General features: G+C 42.2%; 1 protein-coding gene across 1 annotated transcript in view; it reads left to right on the top strand.

The window, feature by feature from the left end:
* LOC115829290 (GTPase IMAP family member 8-like) overlaps nt 1-16180 on the top strand; it is a 186850-nt gene extending 170670 nt beyond the window's left edge. The window contains exons 5-9 of the mRNA XM_030793344.1: nt 1423-1624; nt 1722-2750; nt 13279-13353; nt 13950-14104; nt 16103-16180. Of these exons, the coding sequence (XP_030649204.1) occupies nt 1423-1624; nt 1722-2750; nt 13279-13353; nt 13950-14104; nt 16103-16180 (1539 nt within the window). The remainder of the gene's footprint in view (nt 1-1422; nt 1625-1721; nt 2751-13278; nt 13354-13949; nt 14105-16102) is intronic.
* Nucleotides 16181-16769: the final 589 nt, after the last annotated feature.

The raw sequence follows: 16769 nt of genomic DNA, 5'->3' as shown, positions 1-16769 counted from the left end.
ACCAGCATGCCTACCAGGGAACATACAAAAAGGTAAACAAAGCCATGGCCTGGGGGAAAAGGGGTGAAGCACACACACACACACACACACGCACACACACACACACACACACACGCACACACACACAAAATCACAAATACATACACACACGTAGAGAATCACAAGTACATATACACATTCATACACACACACACACAGATTCACACACACATATACACAGCCTTTGATACTGAACCTTTACAGCAGTTTTTATTGAGTTTTTTATGACTCTTTTGCTGTATACAGACGCATTGTGAAGGCAGATCAAGTGGGGTTTTTTTCAGGGTAATGTTTGACAGCTTTGGTTTCGTTTACAGAAAAGAGGTGTCGTGAGTTTCACTTTCGTTTCCGCACAGGGAAACTTGACTGCTTTTCTGTTGTTAAAGTGAAAGAGGACAGATACAAAGATGGAAAAGACCTACTCTAAAATATGGATACTGTTGAACCAAAATGTCAGCCTTTCTAGACTCATCTGATCATCTTCACGACAAGACATGACATGCTTTAGATCACTTCTCATTCTCCTGTTTGGATGTGTCTATTTGGGTGTGTCACAGAATATGTGAACCAGAGACAGTCACAGGTTCTTTCATTTCTGTGAATTGAGAGAGCAGGATCACATTTCATAGTAAGTACACAATTTTTTTTTTTCATCATTCAAAATGCAGTTTTCAACTTGCTGGACTTCTGTTTCTACCTGCTGCATAAATAGATGAGTTTATCTGAGGCTGTGTGAGTGTTTTTTTTGTTCGACATTATAAAGTTACCACCACATTTAGGAGCAACTGTAAACCTGTTTTACTGCAAACTCTCCAGGTGAAATTTCCTCAGACAGAATCTCCAGTGATGCCAGTGTAATTGTAATTCTGCATCCACACCATGGATCTCAACTCAAATTCCTGCTCGAATTAGGAAAACAGGCTTGACATTAATCACATATTCTGTGTATACTGGAGTAGTATCATATACAAAGTGCTCACACACAGATTCTGCTCCTAAAGTCTCATTCATAATGCACAGCCATTGTGAATCCATGGGGTGTTTTGTTGATCAGAATAAAATGAGACCTAATGCAAAAGAAGAATGGAGTCTTATTATTGTCTTAATGAAAACTGTAATCTGTTGTCCATGGTGTCCATGGCACCTTCTGTTTGTCAGACTCTCTGGAAATATACAGGAAAAACGTCCTCTGATTTTCACCTTATTTGCTTACAGACAAAGTTCTGGTGTAAAACATTAATGTGAAGTCACATGGGTAAAACTAACTACACAAATAACTTTTCAGGATACACAACCACTGTGAATCAAGAGTGTGTTTGTTGTGTTGTCAGATCCTGCAGAGGAGGACATCAGTTCTTAGGTTTCAGTTCACAGGTGTCAGAGTTACTGAAGAGTGTTGACAAACTGGTGGAACAGAATAGAGGAAGTCATTACACAGCAGTCATGTACCTGGATGCTCTGGTGGAAACACAACTGAAGAAACACCAGACTGAAATTAAACAGCTAAAGAAATATCGAAGTGAAGTTGAACAGATGAGGATACAAATCAGAACTCCTGAGGAAAAGATTAAGGATCAGACATCAGGTAATGTGAAACACATGGGATAATGTAATGTTATTTAATATTTTGACTTCTAAATTTGCAGTAAGCTTTACATAATGCCATCTCTGTGTTTTTACAGATGTAAGAGAGAGATCAGACACTTTGAGAATCGTGCTGTTGGGGAAGACTGGTGTTGGGAAGAGTGCCACAGGAAACACCATCCTGGGGAAAGATGTTTTTAAAGAAGATGAGTGTTTTGAGTCAGTGACTAAAACATGTCAGAGAGAGACAGCTGAAGTCAATGGAAGACAGATAACAGTGATTGACACACCAGGACTGTTTGATACAGAGATTGATAATGAGGAGATGAACAAAGAGTTCATTAAATGCATCACCATGGCAACACCAGGACCACATGTGTTTCTACTGGTGTTAGCAGTGGGACGACTCACACCAGAGGAGAAAGAAGCAGTGAAGATCATCCAAAAGATGTTTGGAGATGAATCACACATGTACACCATGGTACTGTTTACTAAAGCAGATCATCTAAGGAAGAAAACTATAGAACAGTGTATAGGAGACCCTGGAACTGACTTAGGGAATCTGATTGACCAGTGTGGTAACAGATACCATGTGTTTAACAACACAGACCCCAGTAACCAAACTCAGGTTGTGGAACTCCTGGATAAGATAGACACCATGGTGTCAGAGAATGGAGGGACCTTCTACACTAATGAGATGTTCAGACAGGTAGAGGAAGCTCTCCAAGAGGAAAAGGAGAGAACACTGAGAGAGAGAGTGGAGGAGATAGAGAGAGAGAAAGAAGAACTGAAGGCTGAATATGAGACAGAGATAGAGAGAATGAAAGAGACAATGGAGGAGGAGAGAAAGAGACAGAATGAAGAGAGGAAAAGAAGGGAGGAGGAATTTAGAGAGAGAGAACAGAGACTGAAAAGAGAGATGGAAGAAAGAGAGAAAGATTATGAAAGAAGAAAAAAGGAGGACGAGAAAAGGATGAAAGAGTGGGAGGAGAAAATATATAAGGATGTGGAGAGACAGAAAGCAGAATGGGAGAAACAGAGACAAAAAGACCAGTTGAGGAAAGAACAGGAGGATCTACGAAGGACAAAGAGAGAGGAGAAAGAAAGGAGAGAATGGGATGAGAAACGCAGAAAAGAAAGAGAAGAATTCAAACATGAGATAAAAGAACTGAAAAGAAAGGAAAAAGAGGAAGAGGAGAAAAGAAAGCAGAATGAAGAAAAAAGAAGAAAGGAAGAGGAGAGAAAACAGAGGGAATTAGAGGAGAAAATAAAGAATGCAGAGGAAAGAGTGAAGGAGATAGAACAGCAAAAACATCTTCAGCAAAACGAGTGGAAGAGAAAAATAGAAGAGGAGAGAAGGATGAGGGAGGAACAAGAAAAGATGTGGAGAGAAAAAACACAGATCTTGGAGAGACGAATAGAGACACAGAACGAATGGGTTAAAAAACGTAAAACAGGTAACAATGAGAGATTCAGTACCTATCTCTTATCATTATGATTATAATTATCAATACATAACTAATATTTAATTATAAAATAATTTGCTCAATTTATTGGTTGTCATTATCCATTGTATGTGCACGTGACCCCTGTTTCTGAATCTCAAAACACAGATATCACGTGCCTTTCTGGATATTGTAGGAGCCAAATTTGAGTTTTAATTTATTTCCCCTCAGAGACTTATTTTTGGCTTAGGTTCATCGACCTTTAGCTTGAGACTTTTATTTTGACATTTGCCGCAGGATCCCTGATCAGTTAAGATGGTGTCTTCCATGTGTGCAGGTAGAGCCTCATAGTCTAGACGCTGGAAGAAGCTGGTGAACCAAACGTTTTTTTTTTTTATCGCTTACACGCTTACATTCTGTACCTTTTGTCTGCTTATACACTACACTCTTCTACACTTATACACTTTTACAAACTCAGTTTAATATGCCAATTTGAAAGCTCTATACTTTTTTGAAACTTTAGAAAGCCCCTTTTTTTGATTACTTTGGAATGTGATTTAAACCACTGTGTATTGCCTGCTTGCATACTTGCCTACTTACCTCTTTGCCTGTCTGCCTGCCTGCCTGCTCACCTCTCTCCCACCATCACTGAACACAGGTATGATTCGCAACCAAGTATAGTACCTATGAGGAAGCACGTAACAACTAAAACAGCGTCTAAAACTGGGGAGGACTAACTAAGAGGACGCTGGCAGGGAGCTGAATGAAATGTCAGGACATTGCTTTAGGTTATAAGTAGATTCTGGGGGTACTAGATCACTGCACCAAGACAGCAAAACTAATTACGCCTTATAAATCACTTTAAACACACAAATCCATCTGTTTACATTTTACAGTTTACTTTTCCCATCTAAAACAACTGACACTCCCAAAGGAATGCCCACAATTACATGTCATTTTATTAAATCAGCCCCTGTGATATTGTGATTGTGATTTTCAAAGCTTTATACACATGAGGTGGCACAGTGGGTAGCGCTGTAGCCTCACAGCAAGAGGGTCTCGGGTTCGATATTATTCTCATCGGTTGTTACGTGTGAGTGTGTGATCCCACATCCTCATGACTGTTCTGACTTCACCAGATCAGCTGACAATGAAAAAAAAAAAGTTTGGCAAAAAAAAGTTTGGCATCATGTTGGTCCTGAACATTCAAACCAGAGACCTGATAAAAAACACATGCAGTTAAAAATCCAGGCTTCAGTTCAGTTTTCTGTGTGACACACTGATGATTTCTCCATGTTTTCCTCTAATGAAAACATCCCTGTTACACTCTGATCTCACTGATGGGTATTTGGTGATACTTTGTGTTTTGTAATACAGACTTACCTGGGAATCCTACAGGCACTGAGAGGCAGTCAGATTTAGGTTGGAACAGAGTGAATGAGATGGAGAAAACATGGGAAACTACTCAAGGGAGGACAGAGGGTAGGACCATGTCTCATTCTGTCAATAGACCATGAAGATGAAGGTTTGTCACCATAAGTGTACAGTCTAATAATGTGCCAACTTTGACTTTATGTTGGTCCTGGGATGACTGGATGACAGTAAGGTGACTGGATGACAGTGGGATGACTGGATGACAGGATAACAGTAAGGTGACTGGATGACAGTGGGATGACTGGATGACAGTAAGGTGACTGGATGACAGTGGGATGACTGGATGACAGGATGACAGTAAGGTGACTGGATGACAGTGGGATGACTGGATGACAGTAAGGTGACCGGATGACAGTGGGATGACTGGATGACAGTGGGATGACTGGATGACAATAAGGTGACTGGATGACAGTGGGATGACTGGATGACAGTAAGGTGACCGGATGACAGTGGGATGACTGGATGACAATAAGGTGACTGGATGACAGTGGGATGACTGGATGACAGTAAGGTGACTGAATGACAGTGGGATGACTGGATGACAGTAAGGTGACTGGATGACAGTGGGATGACTGGATGACAATAAGGTGACTGGATGACAGTGGGATGACAATAAGGTGACTGGATGACAGTGGGATGACTGGATGACAGTAAGGTGACCGGATGACAGTGGGATGACTGGATGACAGTAAGGTGACTGGATGACAGTGGGATGACTGGATGACAGTGGGATGACAATAAGGTGACTGGATGACAGTGGGATGACTGGATGACAGTGGGATGACAATAAGGTGACTGGATGACAGTGGGATGACTGGATGACAGTAAGGTGACCGGATGACAGTGGGATGACTGGATGACAGTAAGGTGACTGGATGACAGTGGGATGACTGGATGACAATAAGGTGACTGGATGACAGTGGGATGACTGGATGACAGTGGGATGACAATAAGGTGACTGGATGACAGTGGGATGACTGGATGACAGTAAGGTGACCGGATGACAGTGGGATGACAGTGGGATGACAATAAGGTGACTGGATGACAGTGGGATGACTGGATGACAGTAAGGTGACTGGATGACAGTGGGATGACTGGATGACAGTAAGGTGACTGGATGACAGTGGGATGACTGGATGACAGTGGGATGACTGGATGACAATAAGGTGACTGGATGACAGTGGGATGACTGGATGACAGTAAGGTGACCGGATGACAGTGGGATGACTGGATGACAATAAGGTGACTGGATGACAGTAAGGTGACTGGATGACAGTGGGATGACTGGATGACAGAGGGATGACTGGATGACAATAAGATGACTGGATGACAGTGAGATGACTGGATGACAATAAGTAAGGTGACTGATAGTGTCCAATATGACTGGGGCGTCCACTCAGACAGTGTCCAATATAACTGCAGTGTCCGCTCAGACAGTGTCCAATATGACCGGGGAGTCCACTCAGACAGTGTCCAGGATGACTACAGTGTCCACTCAGACAGTGTCTACGATGTCTGACCCCATAAGTACTGTGACACAGGAAACCAGTGAGTCATGTCTCAGAGTACAACTGTTTTACAGCAGCCATAATTTTGTCTGTTTATCTCATTCACGTAAGAGATCTGGAGATCACAATGGTACATCAGTTACTGTGTCAACCACTCCTAGCACTGCTACTATAGCAGTAACAGGTTGGCAGTCATACACCACAGATGAAATGAAGCAGCGAAAATATCATTATAGCTCTAGGTAACTGGTAACCAGAAGACTCCAATCCACCATACAAAGAAACACTGCACTCAGTGTCTTATTCATACAGTCTACCGTCTACTGAACAGTTAAACTCATAAGTTTGGCTTTCTGTTACACTAACACTTCATACTGTAGTCCAGATGTTACTGATCACATGTCAGTTTCTGTTAGTGTTCTGATCATTTTATGGTGTTTTGCGCGTTTCCCCTGTAGCTGTATGTAATGTTACAATATTGGTGCTTAATGATTCAGCCTCTTTATTATCCTCCGTACCCTCTCCAGAACATGGCACATTTCTCCCCAGCCTCCTTCCTGTTCCCCCTCTACGCTTCCCATCCTTTCTCACCCCCTAGGGTCTGTTTTTGTATTTCACAGTGTGACAAGGATACCACACTATAGCATAGGAGAGAAGCAGACTTGAAGCTCTAACTGAACATAGGTTTTAAGACTGAAATATGAGCCAGAAAATTAAAACAATTAAACCTTGCTGATGTCCTCCTTTAGGAACACAGTTTAGAGATATAAATGTCACTTGTCTTATTGAATACCATGTGTTGCTAGTCACTGATGTTCAGATTCGTCTGTGTGGTTTGACTTTTGTTTTTACAGTGCATCCTGCCAAGATACTCATTGTTAAATGTGGAGATGTACAGGGAAGACTGCACAAAAAACTCTTGGCTACAGGTTAGTCTCCTCATTCTGTTAAAAAAACATTTAAAGGGAAAATTAAGAATAACTCGACATTTAATTTTCAAAAGTTTGTATTCAAATTGAAGCAGGCTTTTAAAAGGTAAACTGTGTAAATAAAATTCTGTCGATAACAATGACAGTCAAAAAGGTCTCTGATGTAATATTCACTCCCATCATGTTCATGGACAGGTTTAACCATTTGTTTGACTCTCATATTCATATACAGTTTACTTTTCCCATCTAAAACAACTGACACTCCCAAAGGAATGCCCACAATTACATGTCATTTTATTAAATCAGCCCCTGTGATATTGTGATTGTGATTTTCAAAGCTTTATACACATGAGGTGGCACAGTGGGTAGCGCTGTAGCCTCACAGCAAGAGGGTCTCGGGTTCGATATTATTCTCATCGGTTGTTACGTGTGAGTGTGTGATCCCACATCCTCATGACTGTTCTGACTTCACCAGATCAGCTGACAATGAAAAAAAAAAAGTTTGGCAAAAAAAAGTTTGGCATCATGTTGGTCCTGAACATTCAAACCAGAGACCTGATAAAAAACACATGCAGTTAAAAATCCAGGCTTCAGTTCAGTTTTCTGTGTGACACACTGATGATTTCTCCATGTTTTCCTCTAATGAAAACATCCCTGTTACACTCTGATCTCACTGATGGGTATTTGGTGATACTTTGTGTTTTGTAATACAGACTTACCTGGGAATCCTACAGGCACTGAGAGGCAGTCAGATTTAGGTTGGAACAGAGTGAATGAGATGGAGAAAACATGGGAAACTACTCAAGGGAGGACAGAGGGTAGGACCATGTCTCATTCTGTCAATAGACCATGAAGATGAAGGTTTGTCACCATAAGTGTACAGTCTAATAATGTGCCAACTTTGACTTTATGTTGGTCCTGGGATGACTGGATGACAGTAAGGTGACTGGATGACAGTGGGATGACTGGATGACAGGATAACAGTAAGGTGACTGGATGACAGTGGGATGACTGGATGACAGTAAGGTGACTGGATGACAGTGGGATGACTGGATGACAGGATGACAGTAAGGTGACTGGATGACAGTGGGATGACTGGATGACAGTAAGGTGACCGGATGACAGTGGGATGACTGGATGACAGTGGGATGACTGGATGACAATAAGGTGACTGGATGACAGTGGGATGACTGGATGACAGTAAGGTGACCGGATGACAGTGGGATGACTGGATGACAATAAGGTGACTGGATGACAGTGGGATGACTGGATGACAGTAAGGTGACTGAATGACAGTGGGATGACTGGATGACAGTAAGGTGACTGGATGACAGTGGGATGACTGGATGACAATAAGGTGACTGGATGACAGTGGGATGACAATAAGGTGACTGGATGACAGTGGGATGACTGGATGACAGTAAGGTGACCGGATGACAGTGGGATGACTGGATGACAGTAAGGTGACTGGATGACAGTGGGATGACTGGATGACAGTGGGATGACAATAAGGTGACTGGATGACAGTGGGATGACTGGATGACAGTGGGATGACAATAAGGTGACTGGATGACAGTGGGATGACTGGATGACAGTAAGGTGACCGGATGACAGTGGGATGACTGGATGACAGTAAGGTGACTGGATGACAGTGGGATGACTGGATGACAATAAGGTGACTGGATGACAGTGGGATGACTGGATGACAGTGGGATGACAATAAGGTGACTGGATGACAGTGGGATGACTGGATGACAGTAAGGTGACCGGATGACAGTGGGATGACAGTGGGATGACAATAAGGTGACTGGATGACAGTGGGATGACTGGATGACAGTAAGGTGACTGGATGACAGTGGGATGACTGGATGACAGTAAGGTGACTGGATGACAGTGGGATGACTGGATGACAGTGGGATGACTGGATGACAATAAGGTGACTGGATGACAGTGGGATGACTGGATGACAGTAAGGTGACCGGATGACAGTGGGATGACTGGATGACAATAAGGTGACTGGATGACAGTAAGGTGACTGGATGACAGTGGGATGACTGGATGACAGAGGGATGACTGGATGACAATAAGATGACTGGATGACAGTGAGATGACTGGATGACAATAAGTAAGGTGACTGATAGTGTCCAATATGACTGGGGCGTCCACTCAGACAGTGTCCAATATAACTGCAGTGTCCGCTCAGACAGTGTCCAATATGACCGGGGAGTCCACTCAGACAGTGTCCAGGATGACTACAGTGTCCACTCAGACAGTGTCTACGATGTCTGACCCCATAAGTACTGTGACACAGGAAACCAGTGAGTCATGTCTCAGAGTACAACTGTTTTACAGCAGCCATAATTTTGTCTGTTTATCTCATTCACGTAAGAGATCTGGAGATCACAATGGTACATCAGTTACTGTGTCAACCACTCCTAGCACTGCTACTATAGCAGTAACAGGTTGGCAGTCATACACCACAGATGAAATGAAGCAGCGAAAATATCATTATAGCTCTAGGTAACTGGTAACCAGAAGACTCCAATCCACCATACAAAGAAACACTGCACTCAGTGTCTTATTCATACAGTCTACCGTCTACTGAACAGTTAAACTCATAAGTTTGGCTTTCTGTTACACTAACACTTCATACTGTAGTCCAGATGTTACTGATCACATGTCAGTTTCTGTTAGTGTTCTGATCATTTTATGGTGTTTTGCGCGTTTCCCCTGTAGCTGTATGTAATGTTACAATATTGGTGCTTAATGATTCAGCCTCTTTATTATCCTCCGTACCCTCTCCAGAACATGGCACATTTCTCCCCAGCCTCCTTCCTGTTCCCCCTCTACGCTTCCCATCCTTTCTCACCCCCTAGGGTCTGTTTTTGTATTTCACAGTGTGACAAGGATACCACACTATAGCATAGGAGAGAAGCAGACTTGAAGCTCTAACTGAACATAGGTTTTAAGACTGAAATATGAGCCAGAAAATTAAAACAATTAAACCTTGCTGATGTCCTCCTTTAGGAACACAGTTTAGAGATATAAATGTCACTTGTCTTATTGAATACCATGTGTTGCTAGTCACTGATGTTCAGATTCGTCTGTGTGGTTTGACTTTTGTTTTTACAGGGCATCCTGCCAAGATACTCATTGTTAAATGTGGAGATGTACAGGGAAGACTGCACAAAAAACTCTTGGCTACAGGTTAGTCTCCTCATTCTGTTAAAAAAACATTTAAAGGGAAAATTAAGAATAACTCGACATTTAATTTTCAAAAGTTTGTATTCAAATTGAAGCAGGCTTTTAAAAGGTAAACTGTGTAAATAAAATTCTGTCGATAACAATGACAGTCAAAAAGGTCTCTGATGTAATATTCACTCCCATCATGTTCATGGACAGGTTTAACCATTTGTTTGACTCTCATATTCATATACAGTTTACTTTTCCCATCTAAAACAACTGACACTCCCAAAGGAATGCCCACAATTACATGTCATTTTATTAAATCAGCCCCTGTGATATTGTGATTGTGATTTTCAAAGCTTTATACACATGAGGTGGCACAGTGGGTAGCGCTGTAGCCTCACAGCAAGAGGGTCTCGGGTTCGATATTATTCTCATCGGTTGTTACGTGTGAGTGTGTGATCCCACATCCTCATGACTGTTCTGACTTCACCAGATCAGCTGACAATGAAAAAAAAAAAGTTTGGCAAAAAAAAGTTTGGCATCATGTTGGTCCTGAACATTCAAACCAGAGACCTGATAAAAAACACATGCAGTTAAAAATCCAGGCTTCAGTTCAGTTTTCTGTGTGACACACTGATGATTTCTCCATGTTTTCCTCTAATGAAAACATCCCTGTTACACTCTGATCTCACTGATGGGTATTTGGTGATACTTTGTGTTTTGTAATACAGACTTACCTGGGAATCCTACAGGCACTGAGAGGCAGTCAGATTTAGGTTGGAACAGAGTGAATGAGATGGAGAAAACATGGGAAACTACTCAAGGGAGGACAGAGGGTAGGACCATGTCTCATTCTGTCAATAGACCATGAAGATGAAGGTTTGTCACCATAAGTGTACAGTCTAATAATGTGCCAACTTTGACTTTATGTTGGTCCTGGGATGACTGGATGACAGTAAGGTGACTGGATGACAGTGGGATGACTGGATGACAGGATAACAGTAAGGTGACTGGATGACAGTGGGATGACTGGATGACAGTAAGGTGACTGGATGACAGTGGGATGACTGGATGACAGGATGACAGTAAGGTGACTGGATGACAGTGGGATGACTGGATGACAGTAAGGTGACCGGATGACAGTGGGATGACTGGATGACAGTGGGATGACTGGATGACAATAAGGTGACTGGATGACAGTGGGATGACTGGATGACAGTAAGGTGACCGGATGACAGTGGGATGACTGGATGACAATAAGGTGACTGGATGACAGTGGGATGACTGGATGACAGTAAGGTGACTGAATGACAGTGGGATGACTGGATGACAGTAAGGTGACTGGATGACAGTGGGATGACTGGATGACAATAAGGTGACTGGATGACAGTGGGATGACAATAAGGTGACTGGATGACAGTGGGATGACTGGATGACAGTAAGGTGACCGGATGACAGTGGGATGACTGGATGACAGTAAGGTGACTGGATGACAGTGGGATGACTGGATGACAGTGGGATGACAATAAGGTGACTGGATGACAGTGGGATGACTGGATGACAGTGGGATGACAATAAGGTGACTGGATGACAGTGGGATGACTGGATGACAGTAAGGTGACCGGATGACAGTGGGATGACTGGATGACAGTAAGGTGACTGGATGACAGTGGGATGACTGGATGACAATAAGGTGACTGGATGACAGTGGGATGACTGGATGACAGTGGGATGACAATAAGGTGACTGGATGACAGTGGGATGACTGGATGACAGTAAGGTGACCGGATGACAGTGGGATGACAGTGGGATGACAATAAGGTGACTGGATGACAGTGGGATGACTGGATGACAGTAAGGTGACTGGATGACAGTGGGATGACTGGATGACAGTAAGGTGACTGGATGACAGTGGGATGACTGGATGACAGTGGGATGACTGGATGACAATAAGGTGACTGGATGACAGTGGGATGACTGGATGACAGTAAGGTGACCGGATGACAGTGGGATGACTGGATGACAATAAGGTGACTGGATGACAGTAAGGTGACTGGATGACAGTGGGATGACTGGATGACAGAGGGATGACTGGATGACAATAAGATGACTGGATGACAGTGAGATGACTGGATGACAATAAGTAAGGTGACTGATAGTGTCCAATATGACTGGGGCGTCCACTCAGACAGTGTCCAATATAACTGCAGTGTCCGCTCAGACAGTGTCCAATATGACCGGGGAGTCCACTCAGACAGTGTCCAGGATGACTACAGTGTCCACTCAGACAGTGTCTACGATGTCTGACCCCATAAGTACTGTGACACAGGAAACCAGTGAGTCATGTCTCAGAGTACAACTGTTTTACAGCAGCCATAATTTTGTCTGTTTATCTCATTCACGTAAGAGATCTGGAGATCACAATGGTACATCAGTTACTGTGTCAACCACTCCTAGCACTGCTACTATAGCAGTAACAGGTTGGCAGTCATACACCACAGATGAAATGAAGCAGCGAAAATATCATTATAGCTCTAGGTAACTGGTAACCAGAAGACTCCAATCCACCATACAAAGAAACACTGCACTCAGTGTCTTATTCATACAGTCTACCGTCTACTGAACAGTTAAACTCATAAGTTTGGCTTTCTGTTACACTAACACTTCATACTGTAGTCCAGATGTTACTGATCACATGTCAGTTTCTGTTAGTGTTCTGATCATTTTATGGTGTTTTGCGCGTTTCCCCTGTAGCTGTATGTAATGTTACAATATTGGTGCTTAATGATTCAGCCTCTTTATTATCCTCCGTACCCTCTCCAGAACATGGCACATTTCTCCCCAGCCTCCTTCCTGTTCCCCCTCTACGCTTCCCATCCTTTCTCACCCCCTAGGGTCTGTTTTTGTATTTCACAGTGTGACAAGGATACCACACTATAGCATAGGAGAGAAGCAGACTTGAAGCTCTAACTGAACATAGGTTTTAAGACTGAAATATGAGCCAGAAAATTAAAACAATTAAACCTTGCTGATGTCCTCCTTTAGGAACACAGTTTAGAGATATAAATGTCACTTGTCTTATTGAATACCATGTGTTGCTAGTCACTGATGTTCAGATTCGTCTGTGTGGTTTGACTTTTGTTTTTACAGGGCATCCTGCCAAGATACTCATTGTTAAATGTGGAGATGTACAGGGAAGACTGCACAAAAAACTCTTGGCTACAGGTTAGTCTCCTCATTCTGTTAAAAAAACATTTAAAGGGAAAATTAAGAATAACTCGACATTTAATTTTCAAAAGTTTGTATTCAAATTGAAGCAGGCTTTTAAAAGGTAAACTGTGTAAATAAAATTCTGTCGATAACAATGACAGTCAAAAAGGTCTCTGATGTAATATTCACTCCCATCATGTTCATGGACAGGTTTAACCATTTGTTTGACTCTCATATTCTTAAAGCTAATCAGCTGCTGACCGGGATAGTTGAGTTTTAACGTGGTAACATTAGCATTCATAAAAGGGCTCAGAAATTTCTTTGTTATTCTATCCATTTATCTATATCATTCTGTTATGTCAGTAGATCATACTAGACATATACTTAATGTAGCCTTAGTAAACAGACATGACTGTAAATGCAAACCAAAATTCATGTCTTTGTTGCTGTTGAACACAGAAATACTAATGGCAAATAAACAGTAAAATATAAATCTGTCAAAAAATTAAACAAATAAATGTAAAAAATGGTAATAAATGACCTTTTATTTTCAGAGAATTGAGTTTTATCATGACATTTTTCTCTCAACTTTTCACCTGTCCATTTCCCAGGCAAAGGAAAAACAGGGACTAGACGCTGTATTGAGGTGGATGGAGAGTTGTTGAGTCCAAGTGAGTTTGCAAAACAGGGTGGGAGAGAGGCAAACAAGAACTGCAAAACCAGTATACGAACCAGTAACGGTGAAACCCTCAAAACTCTTATTGAGGTGAGAACAGGGCAAGGTTCTTTTCTGGTCTGTGTAAATCACAAAAATGACTAAACATTTACGACCAAATGGGCAGAAAGAAGCTACGCATCTCAGCAATAATTGAGCAATTTGTCTTGAAAAATGTCTTGTTCTTTCTTAATGTTCCAAGTTTTACAGACACATTCTTTAAGCAATTCTACACCTAACATTCAACTTTATAAAGCGTCTCAAGATTGCGGTTTATTTTCTGTGGGAAAAGGAGAACAGTGCACCATCAGTAAAACATCTGCAGAAGTTAAGAAAAACAAGTCCAAATACTCTACTTGAATTTCCCCTTTCCAGAGTGGACAGCTAGAGCTCACACATGAGGGGAGGAGAACTGCTCTTAAAGTAAGACAGTGCCTTTCTCTCCATACACTCAGTATTCCTCTGTATGTAACAGCCTTCCTGATTACGTATGCACTCAGTATTCCTCTGTATGTAACAGCCTTCCTGATTACGTATGCAGTCTTCCTTTATTGCGAACTGTTTTATTTTGTTTGACTGATCCAACAGAGGCGGCACAGTGACACAGTGGGTAACGCTGTCGTCTCACAGCAAGAAGGTCCTGTCTTGGATTCCCAGCCGGGTGGCCAAGGTCCTTTCTATGTGGAGTTTGTTCTCCCCGTGTCTGCATGGGTTTCATCCGGAAGCTCTGGTTTCTTCCCACAGTCCAAAGACATGTAAGTTAGTTGCCCCTAGGTGTGAACGTGTGTGTCCGCCTTGTTGCGTGTTTTGGCTGGTTGTTTCAGGGCACGCAAATGAATTCACACCCACAAAATCAAACCTTTTGTTTTGCTAATCCAGAGGGCATACTCAGCTTGATGCAATCAGTTGTGACACATGAACAGCCGTGTTCAAATAAGCTCATACAATATCAGTAGAGACTGTCACTGAAGAGTCAGCCTTTGTATGAAGCTTGTCCTTGGGTAAAGACCAGCGAATCTATCTGTGCGAGTCCACCGAGCAAGGCCACCAACAAGACACACCATCCTATTTACCCGAGCACTTGAAATCTGACTGTTCTTGGCATTCTGAACTATGGGCTTGCACTCCATTCATGTTGTTTTTGGTATAAGCAAAATGTATCACTATGGCAAAAGGCGAAGAAATCTGACAAACATCCGTTCTGTAATGTTTCTTATTTGAAAGAACAGAAACAAATAAACTCTTATTTCAAACAAATGAGACTGGTTGCCTTTATTGCAGTCCTTTCCTGTCGAACTCTCCCTGACTTCCTCTATTAAATTTTTTTACCTGTCCCTAAATTTTGAAATGTTATACCGCCACCTACTGTCAAAACATAACCAACCACCTATCATTACATCCTTCCCCAGATAGGTTAACGCAACAAACTTTCATAACTTTAAATCTGCACAATACTTTCACTTTCTAACTGTAAACAGTCTTGAACAACATTCAGATGGTCTCCATACAGTGCAAAGAATATACATGTTAGATCCTACATATTTTGTTTACCTCAACTGCACTTATAAATTCTCAAATTTAACAGATAACAACTGTATAACAACAGATAACAAATAAATTGTCTTTCTTTTAAGCAGTCCAACACTTTATCCTTGCTCTATGAGTCTCTCAGGTGGTTTCCTCGATCTAGTTGACCTTCTCAACACCGGGGTGTCAGTCTTTGGAGAAGGTGGAGTGGAGTTACACTGACTCGCTTTTCAGACTCGGTCTCCTTAACGTGCTCCTCAAAGTTCCCCTGAGTCTTCAACAGACTCTTTCTGTTTCTCCTAATCACTTGTCCATCCTCAGTCTTTACAATGAATGACCTGGGACTGACTTCCTCAAGGAAGGCTGCCTTTCTGCTCCAGGAATTAGGATCCTCAATTCTCGCAACATCCATTTCCTGAAAAGGGTTCCAGGCTCCTGGCTGTTTAGTCATAGTTCATTTTCTGTTTGAGTTTTGCCCTTTTCCTGTTCATCTCTCTGTTGTTGTGTTTCTCTAAAATGCAGGGTAGTGTTGTGCGGAGCTTGCAGCTCATGAGGAGCTCAGCTGGAGATGCTCCACACTCCAAAGGTGTAGCCCTATAGCTTAACAAAGCCAGATAAGGGTTGATTTCAGGGTCAGTTGTCTTTTTCAACAGTCTTTTTACAATTTGAACCCCTTTCTCTGCCTTTCCATTAACCTGTGGATGTAGTGTGCTGAAATCCATACTGTTTGGCAAACTCTCTGAACTCTGCACAGTTATACTAGGGACCATTGTCACTAACCACACACTGTGGGATTCCATGCCTGGGGAAAAAGCCTTTTATGTGTATTATGCCAGAACGTGCTGATGTGCTGGATAGCTGTGCTATCTCAGGATAGTTTGAGTAGTAATCTATTACCAAGAGATAATCCTGGCCGTTCAGATGGAACAGATCTGTTCCCACCTTTTGCCATTGGTCAGTCGGCATGTCGGCAATCAGCACTGGCTCCTTTGTTTTTAATGGTGCCTGAGACATGTGCCACATTTCCCAATCTTTTCTCAATATCCATGTTAATACCAATAGACTGCTTCTCTGCCTCTCATTTTACATTTTTCTATGCCAAGATGTCCTTCATGGATCCGGTGAGGCTTGTCCTGGCGCATGGATTGTGGAATGATGATTCTGTTTTGCCTCAGCACAAGGCCATTAA

Source organism: Chanos chanos, chromosome 16, assembly GCF_902362185.1.
Source record: "Chanos chanos chromosome 16, fChaCha1.1, whole genome shotgun sequence".
Classification (NCBI taxonomy): Eukaryota; Metazoa; Chordata; class Actinopteri; order Gonorynchiformes; family Chanidae; genus Chanos; species Chanos chanos.
Note: the sequence above shows the minus strand (reverse complement) of the source record. Positions and strands in the feature narration are given on the sequence as shown.